Genomic DNA, 12,929 nt, shown 5'->3' with positions numbered 1-12,929 from the left:
CGTCACTTCCCTCTTCCTTTGCTCTGATCCCGCCTTGGGGCCTTGGCACTGCGGCAGTGCTGGCTTATCTGTGGTCTCTTTGCCTCCTCTAGAATATATGCTCCATGAGAGGGGAGCTGTCTACCTCCAGTGAATAGATGACCATCTGACACAGTAGGTGCTCAAGAAATGAAACTGATGAATGGAGGATTATGACAGTGAGCTTGAACCCTGTGAGCCTGTGAGACACACAAACACACACAAGTACAATGTTTTAGGAAATAATTATTAAAATATTCTTCAACATTTTTCTCAACTAAATAGATGCTAATGAAATGTTACCATCTAGAACTACTATAAACTAACTAAAAAAAACAAAAAACAAAAAAAACCCCAAACCAAAAAAACCAAAACATAAGGCATTGCAGCACTTAGGTCTGAAGCATATGAAACTGAGAAACCAGAGGGGGAAATGACCACTAACTCTGGTTTCAGGACCTGGTCAGTTTCCTTAACCCCCCCAAGATCAGAATCGTCTTTGCCTTTGATTCCTTTTCTAAACTATATTCTTCTTTATATTTTACTTTCTCAATATCTATGCTCTTTTCTCTTTCCTTTATTTACTCCTATTCTAGAAAATAATTACTAAGATCTTATTCTGGCTATATGAACTCAGATTTTGTTAGTCTTAACCCATCTCCTAAATTTAGATCTAGGTTTGACTTTCTCAGGCAATAGTACTTCCGAGTTCTGAGCCTGTTATCTGATTCCACTGTGGGAAATGCAGCACAAGGCCCTTTTCTTGGTTCATTCTGATGTTCTGCTTTTAAATGCTCAATTAACCTACAAATCGGGGCTTCCCTGGTTGCGCAGTGGTTGAGAGTCCGCCTGCCGATGCAGGGGACGTGGGTTCGTGCCCCGGTCTGGGAAGATCCCACATGCCACGGAGCGGCTGGGCCCGTGAGCCATGGCCGCTGAGCCTGCGCGTCCGGAGCCTGTGCTCCACAACGGGAGAGGCCACAACAGTGAGAGGCCTGCATACAGCAAAAAACAAAACAAAAAAACCCTACAAATCGTTTTAATGGGTAATGGCTAAAATGAACAGCCCTTAACACCAAGGTCCATACTTGAGAAATATGAATGCTGCAGTGCTTTTGCTCAGTGATTTTTGTCAGTGGTAGGTTTTAGACATGTAAACTTGTTAAAAGGAGGAAAAAATTAAAACAAGCTTGATTTTTCAGGGCCTTCTAAGAGTTGCTTAATTCTACGCTGCTTAGAGTGATCTGACATTAATCCTCCAATATGTCCAGTTAGTCTGCAAAAGGAATCAGATTATTTTAGTAAAAATAACAAATCGGTTGTGTTTTCTTCATACGTCTATAAATTCCTGTTAAATTATCATGCCTTATTTAAAGAGACTGAGTAGGTACTATGTAGAGAATGGAGAACTCAGGAGACCTAAACCTTTAGTTCTGCCACTAATGCCATCTTTGCCCTTAGGTTAAGTTGCACTTTTCTTTCAAAGACACAGATTTCTCAGTTGTAAAATTAAGAGGTTAGTATAGTAAAAACTGGTATTTCTCAGTGTGGTCCATGAAACTCTGAGGGTCCTTGAAGCCTTTTTAAGGGGCCAGGTCCATGAAGCCATGGTTTCATAATATGAACCATAATATTATGGTTTCATAATAAATATGAAGATGCTGACATTTGCTCTGATGATGATAAAACAATGATGTGCTTTAGCGGGAATCAAAGCAGTGGCACCAAACTATACTGGTGGTCACCGTGTTCCTCACTGCCATTCATTTGCAGTTAAAAAAAAATGCTGATTTCATAGGGGGTAAGGGTGGGGGAGGGATATGTATGCTTTGATGAAGCAGTAAAAAATTATTAATTTTATTAAATCATGAGTCTTTTAATATTCTGTGTGATGAAATGGGAGGGATGCGTAAAGCATTTAGAAGTTCAAATCAGTATGGAGCTTCCTCAAAAAAAAACAATTAAAAATAAAACTACCATGTGACCCAGCAAACCTACTTCAGGGTATTTATCCAAAAGAACTGAAGTCAAGATCTCGAAGCAGTATCTGCTGCCCATGTTCACTGCAGCATTATTCACAATAGCCAAGATATGGAAGCAACCGAGGTGTCTAAACGGGTGAGTGGAGAAAGAGAAAGCAGCATATACATACAATGGAATACTATTCAGCCTTAAAAAGAAGGAAATCCTGTCACATGCGATAATATGGATGAATTTAGAGGACATTATGCTAGGTGAAATAAGCCAGTCACAGAAGGACAAATCCAACTACATGAGGTATCTAAAATAGTCAAACTCACAGAAACAGAGTGTAGAATGGTGGTTGCCAGGGGCTGCAGGGAGAGGGAAATGGGAGATGTTGTTCAATAGGTATAAAGTTTCAGTTACACAAGATATTCGGGTAAGTTCTAGAGATGTGTTGTACAACAGTTAAAATAGTTAAATACTGTATCATGCACTTAAAAAATTGTCAGGAGGATAGATCTCATGTTAAGTGTTCTTACCACAATAAGTGGGAAAAAAAAAAGAACTAACAGGAAGCTGAAAAAATCCAGCTAAATCTTTAATTCATTCTGCATTAGGTGAGAAGGAAGAGAGTGAACAATTTGAGTAGAATGTGACCGTACAGTAGTGAAGAACACACCATTTCTGTCACAACATGTCACTGAAGAATAGTAATGAAACAAACATGTGCAACCACAGTAACTTGTTGATTTTAAGTGGTAAAAAAATGTCCTACCAACAACTGTAAATTTTTCTGGACTTATGTTTTTAGTACTGAGAATCTTCTACGTATGTAACACATTGGTAAAAAATCTTATATATTCAAGATGTGTAACTTTGGAAAGTATTAAAGAAAGAAATTATTACAGAGTTCCATAAAAATATCAACAACGAAGCATATGCAGATGTTTATTTAGGGAGAGCTTTTTCTTTGGGAGAATGAGAAGGAAAAAACATTTAGACTGTTATAAAATGGAATGGCATGAAAAGTAAAACCACTGTTAATAATGTGTCTATGGCTTCCCTGGTGACGCAGTGGTTGAGAGTCCACCTGCCAATGCAGAGGACACGGGTTCGTGCCCCGGTCCCGGAGGATCCCACATGCCGCGGAGCGGCTGGGCCCGTGAGCCATGGCCGCTGAGCCTGCACGTCCGGAGCCTGTGCTCCGCAGCGGGAGAGGCCACAACAGTGAGAGGCCCGCATACCGCAAAAAAAAAAAAAATAATAATAATGTGTCTAAATACCACACGTTACTTCTGATGTACTGGCACTTAAGTAACTATGCCTGTATCTCTGACTGCGACTCACCTTACCCATCTATGTATCCATCTATGTATCTATATAGGATTGTTCAGCTTTTTTAAATAGCTAACACATTCACAAGGTTCAAAGATAAAAAAGCATGGAACACCTCCCTGGATACCACCCTGCCCAGTTCTCTTCCCCACAAAAACCACTGCTCTATTAGTAATGTCTTGTTTATCCTTTTGGAGACTTTTCAAGCATATAAGCATATTTAAATCATTTAACTGTACTAATTTGCTATCTAATAATTAATATGCTATTTAATATGTTTAATAACATTAATTTATTAACATTAAGTAGCCTTAATTGAATATAATACTATCAAAGCCTCAATATATTTAATCATATTAATTTTAATTCATTAAATATGTTCGGAGCTCTTTTTGTGACTGTATGAGGCTGTGTGAGCTTTTCCTAGTTCTGCTGTACAGCCTTGGAGGCCTCCACTGCACGGCTGTGCCTGAGTTTACTTAACTGGTCCTCTACTAAAGGACATTTAGGTTGTTTGCAAGCTTATACTATTAAACCACGCTGCAAGCAATAAGTTGGTAAAAATGTCATTTTGAATGTATGCAGGGGTATCTCTGGGGTAAATCTCTAGAAAGAGGAGAGCTTTAGAAAGAAAAGCTGAGTCAGAGTGCAAGCACTGTGTATTTTTCATAGGTATTTCCAAGTCACTGCCCCATAGAGGTCAGACTAATTTATAGGATGTAGGAGAGCATCTGCTTCCCCACACCTCTGACAAAACCTTTTGGATTTCTGCCAATCTGGTAAGTGAAAAATGGTACCTCTGTGTGATCTGAATTCACATTTCTGTCTTTATAAGCGAGGCTGAGCAGGTTTTCTTATTTTTCAGAACTATTTATCCCCCACCCCCGCTTTTTCTGCCCCCACCACATGGCTGGAGGGATCTTATTTCACCGACCAGGGATTGGACGTGGGCCCCAGCAGTGAAAGCGCCAAGTCCTAACCACTGGATCGCCAGGGAGTTCCCTATTTCCCCTTTTTGATGTATCTATGATACTTTTTTGACATTTGTTTCAACATCTTTTATTTAATAATTTAACTCTCCATATAGAAATGCAAAGCCTCCTTGGTTGAATCTGTGTTTGCTTTTTCCCTTTATTAGCCTTAATTTTAATTTCCTGTTGTTTTAAAGTACCAAATCTTGAACAGACTCACAGACATAGAAAACAAACTTGCGGTTACCAAAGGGGAAAGCAGGGAGAGGGATAAAATAGGAGTTTGGGATTAACATATACACACTACTATATATAAAACAGATAACCAACAAAGACCTACTGTATAGCACAGGGAACTATACTCAATACCTTGTAATAACTTACAATGGAAAAGAATCTGAAAAAAATATATTTCTGTGTGTATATACATGTATAACTGAATCACTTTGCTGTATACCTGAACCTAACACAACATTGTAAATCAACTATACTTCAATTTTAAAAAAAGTACCAAATCTTGGATATATTATTAATTCCCTTCTTTTTAAACTAATTGATCATTTTTTCCTTTATTATTTCCTTCCTTCTGCTTTCTTTTGATGTGTTTCTGGACTTTCAGTTATATACCACTAAAACTATTCTTAAGCCTGTCCTTTCTTTTTTTAAAATTTTTATTGGAGTATAGTTTATTTCTATAGGACATTCCATCTGAAAGCAGCAGAATACACTTTCTTCTCAAGTGCACATGGACATTCTCCAGGATAGATCACATCTTGGGTCACAAATCAAGCCTCAGTAAATTTAAGAAAATTGAAATCGTATCAGGCATCTTTTCTAATCACAACACTATGAGATTAGAAATCAATTACAGGAAAAAAAACTGTAAAAAACACTAACACATGGAGGCTAAACAACATGTTACTAAACAGTCAATGGATAAATGAAGAAATCAAAGAGGAAATCAAAAAAATACCTAAAGACAAATGACAATGAAAACACAACAATCTAAAACCTATGGGATGCAGCAAAAGCAGTTCTAAGAGGGAAGTTTACAGCAATACTATCTTACCTCAGGAAACAAGAAAAATCTCAAACAACCTGACCTTACACCTAAAGCAACTAGAGAAAGAAGAACAAACAAAACCTAAAGTTAGTGGAAGGAAAGGAATCATAAAGATAAGAGCAGAGGGCTTCCCTGGTGGCGCAGTGGTTGGGAGTCCGCCTGCCGATGCAGGGGGACATGGGTTCGTGCCCCGGTCCGGGAAGATCCCACATGCCGCGGAGCGGCTGGGCCCGTGAGCCATGGCCGCTGAGCCTGCGTGTCCGGAGCCTGTGCTCCACAACGGGAGAAGCCACAACAGTGAGAGGCCCGCGTACTGCAAAAAAAAAAAAAAAAAAAAAAAAAAGATAAGAGCAGAAATAAATGAAATAGAAACAAAGAAAACAATAGCAAAGATCAATGAAACTAAAAGGTGGTTCTTTGAGAAGATAAACAAAATTGATAAGCCTTTAGCCAGACTCATCAAGAAAAAGAGGGAGAGGACTCAAATCAGTAAAATGAGAAATGAAAAAGAAGTTAGAATGGACACCACAGAAATACAGAGGATCATAAAGGACTACTACAAGCAACTCTATGCCAATAAAATGGACAACCTGGAAGAAATGGACAAATTCTTAGAAAGGTACAACCTTCCAAGACTGATCCAGGAAGAAACAGAAAATATGAACAGACTAATCACAAGTACTGAAATTGAAACTGATTAAAAAAACTCCCAACAAACAAAAGTCCAGGACCAGATGGCTTCATAGGGGAAATCTATCAAACGTTTAGAGAAGAGTTAACACCTATCCTTCTCAAACTGTTCTCTACTTTCTTACTGTCATTTTTTAAAAGGAACTTTTTCTGATCAATGTTTAGTTCCTTGAGTTTCTTCCTTCCTTCCAAATAATAAAAGCACTTAAAAGTTTTTACATTTTCTTCCGAGTACAACATCAGTCACATCTCATGAGTTATGCTATTAAATGTTTCCACAGTTATTTTTTAAAAGGCCTATAATTGTAGTTTTGATGTCCTCTTTGGTTCAAGTGTTATTTAGGAAGTATTTTGAACATGTTAACTTTAAAAAGTAGCTGGCTCTAAAAATGTTTGTTCTTGTTTTTAGAGTCTGTTTTTTATTGCACTGAGATCTGAGAATGTAGTCTTTATAATTTCTTTCTGCATTTTTAGAATTAAGTGTTTTCTTAGTCTTTTGAAAACCAAATAGGAACAATTTAAATATTATCCTCACCTTTTTCCCCTTGGACATCACCAAACACTACTGTGCTAGAAGTTGTGACTACATATCAAAATAGAGAATCGAAGGAAAAATGTGCTGAAAATTTCCATGGAAAAAAGAAAGATATTACCTGAAACATATCCGTATCTTTATCATGTGTGTACTCGACGACCACAGTCTGATTCCTTGACAGAGTGTACGATATGCTGTGTTGACCTTTGCAGCTGATAGCCTAATAATGAAATAAAAAATATAAAAATTTGTTAGAATTTCATTTCAACAACTTACCACAATTCTGTTTGTAGTTAAGAGACATCACTCTACCAGCAAAACCCCAACACAAGCCAGCATTTTCCTAATGGTCAGAGCCTGTCCCTGCTGTGCCCTGAATTACAGAGGAGCCAGCAGTCATTATACTGGGTTTACCAAATATTCATCCTTAATATGAACAATATTTTACTTACGCCAAATCAAAGTTAATTCACTAGTTTCCAAGACCTGATTTAATCATAGTCCTAGAAAAACATATACTTTCTCCATGTTACCTTAACTCAGTGACAGAATTTTCAGACTAATATGATTTAAAATTTCTTAATTTATTTCACACTGAAACAGATAAGTCAGGAACATTTTGTAATAGTATTTTTCCTACATGATGGAGATTATGAGAGTAAAAGAATCATTGAAAAAGAGTAAAATTCTATAAAAACTTCCATATAATAATGTACTATTTTAGCCAATGATAATCATACTTATACTCTGTTCTACATCCTATTTAAAACTTGTATAAGCACTTGCTTAACCCAGATATTTATTGAGTTAATAAATAAGGTAGCTAAGTTAGTTTTATCGCCTCTATTTTTAGACTAGACTAAAGCTAATAGTCTTTTTCAAAGAATCCAGAAACCAATAATACGATGATGTTCTTATTTCCTCCATAATGATATATTTCAACCCATTTTACGTTGTGGTCACATACTTTAAAGTTTCCAAATTAACTAAGAAGTTTATTTAAATTATATTCCAAATTATTTCAATTACCCTGTCCATTCAACTTTAACCTATCTTCATTTCCATTCTTTTACATTAAGTATAATAAATAAAACTTTAATAAGCCTATCTATTAAACATTTATTGAACAATCACACTGTATGAAGACCAAGAAAGACTAAGACAGCATTTGGAAGTAGCTGGACACACATATAGCACCTAAATGAAAATGTACTCTGAACATTTATATTTGACTAATATAATTGCTTAGAGTAATAAATAGTACAACATTCCAAATCAACTTTGAAGTTAGCCTGGTTAATCTCATGGTTCTTCAATCATCTGCCCTCAGGAACTTCATGGTTGAAATGATGTTTTATTGTACATGCTTCATTAAGATAATGCAAGTATTAGAAATAATAATTATTTATACATTTAATATGATTAGGAAGCTTAAAAAAATACTGCTTAGACCACTCAACTCCAGTAACAAATATAATCTTAAATTTTCATTGGTCTGAGTCACATAAATTCAGTGGTACTGATATAAGTGACATTTTTTGAAAGTCAAATTAATAAAGAATTATTTCCAGTTTAAGCTAAGTGGATGCTTGTTTATCTTTATAGTTAAGTGAAAAAACCCACTTAAAAATAATTTTATCAAACTCAAACTTACAAAACCGATAACCAGGGGGGTGATTATTTGTACAATAACTTATTTTACAGTTCCTTAAAAAGTATCTGTTGCACTTAAGAATTTTCCATTTACAAGTGCACCAACTCAAACACGACTTTCTTGGCACACACACTACACAAAATAAGAATGTCTGTAGTTTGCCAATTATCTGCAAAAGAAGGAGTTTACACGTGTCAGAACAGAACACCTTTTAAAAAGTTAGACATTTTTGTATGATGGTACCCTCTTAAGTACAGTGTTTCGCAAACTTCCACCAAGGTTGCCTTAACTGGAAGAGAGTTATGTGAGCCCCTGGAGATGTCTGGGAGAGCAATCTAGAAGTGAAGCTTCTCACTCTTGAAACATCTTACCTTGAAATTAGTCTAAATTTTGTATTCTACTCCTTAACATGCCTGTAGTTTTAACATTTAAACATTTTCAATATTTAAACAAGTTTGATGGGAAATCATCGCCCCAGGAAGATCTGCTGTGCTCACCCCACGACCTAGTGCAGCTTCCATGCCACTCTGGGAAGCCCCGGAAATATGCATTTTACAGGCCCTAAGTTGCCCAATTCTTCTAGAGTGTTTTATTCTAAAACTACTCTTGTGACCCAGACTATCATAAGCATGAATAAGACTATTTATACAGAGAGCAAGCCCAGTGCTATACCTGGGAACTGCCCAGAGCCAAGGGAGCACAAAGATCTTGGCCAACCCCTGCCCGGCCACCCTCAACAGGGAAGAAAGCGTGGGGACCCCGAGGCCTTGAACGCCGGATCCAGGTGACCTTGAATGTTGAGCCCATTTAAAGACAAATGACAATTTCAAACTTCCGCCAGTTTCTGAAATGTGGATCAGCAGAGTTAGGAAAGGTGAACCCTTTGAAAGATAAGAGAACACATTTTCTGAGACTTTTTGAATAGGAACATCTTAACTGTGTGCTACATTTTAGAAACCTCTGGATTTGGGGAAGATGGAGAAGTGGGAACAGAGATCCTACAGGGAGAAACAAGTCCCAGAAGGTAGAGGGGGCTCTGAGCAGCAGGTGATGAACTCCCCTGTGGCAGGACGGCTAAGGAACTTCAGAATCGGTGTGACCCACCAAAGTCACTTCCAGTCCGGCAGTGGTCTCCCTCTGTGAGTGCTAAGCTGGGAGGGGAGGCCCTCCTGCAAAGAGGCCAACAGTCTGCACCCACAGTGGGGAGAAGCATGGAGATGAGCTGGCCCCAGAAGACTGGGATTTAAGCCAGGACTGGGGTTTGGAGCAAAAGGGGGCAGTCGAAATCCAGGCCACCTCTGGGCTCCTCAGAAATAAATGGAGAGGCGCCCACTTCCCTTTGATGCCATGAATTAGGGCTCACGTGATCTTGTTTGTGCATTAAAGTCTACAGTGGGGCTAGATTTGGAGGAAGGTAAGAGGAGAGTTTAAGCTTGACCTCAATTTTTGCTTTCCATCTGGCAAGTATATGAGGCATTAAGCTTCTTTTGGGTTACAAGTATCAATTTTTCAGCAATAATTTTAATGTTTAAAATATGGCTCTCAGAAATACAGCTTCTAGTAAATTACAGATTCACTGACTTGAGTCGATCATTTCAGGTTATTTTGGAAATATACCTCTCCCCAAGGCACCAAGTTGCTTTGAAATCTATTTCTGAAATATCAGAAAGGATAGTAGGTAAGGCCTTCTCTTGGCACTCACTAGAGTTCAGTACCAACACAACTACTGTAACATAGTGTGATTTCACTACAACTAGTTCAAATATGGGGACCGAGCGCTTTAAAATGGTAAGGAGAGCTAGCCCAACCAACTTGCCTAGCAGACAATACTGATTGGCCATATTTGCTTTCCTACTGTGATGAGAAGCCAGGGTTGCTGACTCCCTCTTACGTCGCTACCAGTGCTCAAAGTCAGGTCTGGTCTTCGGTGGTCTCCACCCCCGGCAGTGAGGGTGTGGCAGGCATTCAAGGAAAGTCAGATGAGTGAATGGACTGCGACGGATTCAAGATGAGACTTGGAGCTTCTTTCCTCGGGTCTTCTCAACCTCTCCCTTACCTTTCACCAGCAACGGTACCAACACTGACACCCTCAGCTCAGATTTATTACGTTTGAATTTTATGGGGTTAAAAATATCACGATTGGACAATTACAAATTAGACACAGTTACAGATCCAGAGAAGGAAAGATTCCAACTTCATCCGGTTTAGGAAGTTCAGCACTGCCCCACCGGTGCCCAAACCAAGGCCCTTTCTGAGCCAGGACACTGTCTTCCCAGTTGAAGATGCTTTCTTAGGGTTACTCTACTTGTGCCACAGGCACGGCTCAGCTGAGCCATTCTCTGTCATTCAGGGGAACAGCTAGAACTGGTTGTCCTTGTTCAACTTCAACTAACTGACAGAGTCCTCCAAGCCTCCAGACTTTAAAACAAACATGGTTCACAAGGTCTGCAGAATTTTCTTCCTCTTATAAACCCCTACGTACATACATAAGGCACTTAAAAAGATATATAATATGTAATGATACCAGAAAGGCAATCCTGCAAGATGCATAATGAGATAGGTACACGTATTCATGGAAGTCAAAGAGCTTTCAATCAATTTTTAAAAATATAAGTAAAATACTCTAATCTTTTATTAAGAAGCTGTGGGGTTAGTGTTCAATCACAAAGTAAAAAAGGGAGAAAGCCCGATGAGAAACTAACTGGCTTCTAGAAAATACTAACTTATTACAGTTATGAGTTAGCTCATTTAATTCAAGCTCCATAGGGCTGCTAAGCGAGCCTTTATCAACTGTGTAGGGAGAGAAAATGGAATTCATCACCCAGGCAGACATCGTTGGTTGCCTACCTAATGCCCTTCACCCTGCTAGCTGGGCTGGCTGCCCATGACAAAGCCTGAAAATGAAAAGAGCAGCTCTCCCAGCCTCCTCTGAAGCGAGCATGTGGAAAGGTGACCCAATCCTGACCAGTGGGACTTAGGAGAAATCTGGTGTGGAGCTCCTGGAATGGGAGACATCAAGAAAGATCCGGGCTTCCCCGGTGGCGGAGTGGTTGAGAGTCCGCCTGCCAATGCAGGGGACACAGGTTCGTGCCCCAGGCTGGGAAGATCCCACATGCCGCGGAGTGGCTAGGCCCGTGAGCCATGGCCGCTGAGCCCGCGCGTCCGGAGCCTGTGCTCCACAACGGGAGAGGCCACAACAGTGAGAGGCCCGCGTACTGCAAAAAAAAAAAAAAAAGAAAGATCCTTTCTTTTCTCTGTTAATAGAAGAAATGAATGATGATTAAGGGATATCTGGAGCTGAGGTGGCCATCAGGCAACAGGAAAGGAAGGTCAAAAGACTCTCAGAGAAGCAAACTGGGCCCCAACATCTTTGAGTTGAACCAAATCAGAAACTATCTGCCCCTGACTACTTCTGTGAGAAAAATGAGGGGTTTTAGGGTGCTTTTGGTTGGGTATTTTGCTACTTGCAGTGTAAAGCATCATTACATTGTTCAGTCCAAACTTTTTCTCCTCCTGGGTTTCCTCTTTCAGTCAATAGTGTAACCATATTCCAGTCACTCATACTTAAAGCCTCCGTGTCCTCTCTCAGCCCTCTCTTGCCACTGTTGTCCAGATACAGTTAATTATTACCGTCATGCTTAAAATCTAATCGTGAGTCAAAGCCAAGCTCACTGATTTTACTGCATTAAGGCACAAATCAAATACATAGTAGAATAAACAATGTGCAACATTTCACTTTTGCTCCTCAAATACAAAGTAGTTGTTGGGCAACCAGTAATTACAAAACTGATTTATTCCCCAAAGGAGTTTTACAACCAGCTCCTTTATAGCCCATAACTTTCTACTTTGGAGATTATTAGGTGTAACCTAATTCATCTTCCCTTGACCCTGGGCTGCCCTTAGTAACTTGCTTGACCAACAGAATGCAGCAGAAGTGACAGACGGGACTTGGGGGCTTGCAGCTTCCCCTTGCTGCCCTCAAACACTTGCTCTTGGGGTTCTGAGTCACCATATAAGACACCTAACTACTTGGAAGCCACCACACTACAAGAAGCCCAAGCTACGAGGAGGGCCTTGGAGACTGAAATGCCATGTGGGGAGAGGGAGGCCACAGAGAAGCAAGACCCAGACATGTGAGTGAAGGAGCCACCTTGGAAATGGACCCTCCAGTGCCAGTTGCCCCAGCATGTGCCACATGGATCAGAGACACTGCCGTGGGAGCTCTTCCCAAATTCCTGACCCACAAAATTATCAACAAAATCAAATGGTTTTTGCTAAGCCACGAAGTGTTGTAGTAGTTAGCTACACAACTAAAGACAACTGGACCAATCAGTTTTCAACGCCTATTGGTGCCAGAGCATCTTTTCTGTCTTATGTGACTTATCATGTAAGTCATCACGGTGATTTGTGTGTTCACCTTACCTATGCCCCAGGGCATGGTACAGGTATAGGTAGCATGGTGCCTTTACAGAGAGCAGGGGTTGTGTTTCTGATGGCACTTTCATGAGGTCCTGAATGCATATTAAGAGGCTGTCTGGGGCTTCCCTGGTGGCACAGTGGTTGAGAGTCCGCCTGCCGATGCAGGGGACACGGGTTTGTGCCCCGGTCTGGGAAGATCCCACATGCCACAGAGCGGCTAGGCCCATGAGCCATGGTCGCTGAGCCTGCGTGTCCGGAGCCTGTGCTCCGCAACGGGAG

The 12,929-nt window shown here is 39.8% G+C and overlaps 1 protein-coding gene across 1 annotated transcript in view; it reads right to left on the bottom strand.

Annotated features, from left to right (window-relative positions):
• Positions 1–12,929, bottom strand: part of PELI2 (pellino E3 ubiquitin protein ligase family member 2) — a gene marked incomplete at both ends in the record, with an annotated part of 201,106 nt that overhangs the window by 17,021 nt on the left and 171,156 nt on the right. The window contains one exon of the mRNA XM_079700910.1: positions 6,696–6,797. Within this exon, the coding sequence (XP_079557036.1) occupies positions 6,696–6,797 (102 nt within the window). The remainder of the gene's footprint in view (positions 1–6,695; positions 6,798–12,929) is intronic.

This window comes from Hyperoodon ampullatus (assembly GCF_949752795.1).
Source record: "Hyperoodon ampullatus genome assembly, chromosome: 3".
In the NCBI taxonomy this organism is placed as follows: domain Eukaryota; kingdom Metazoa; phylum Chordata; class Mammalia; order Artiodactyla; family Ziphiidae; genus Hyperoodon; species Hyperoodon ampullatus.
Note: the sequence above shows the minus strand (reverse complement) of the source record. Positions and strands in the feature narration are given on the sequence as shown.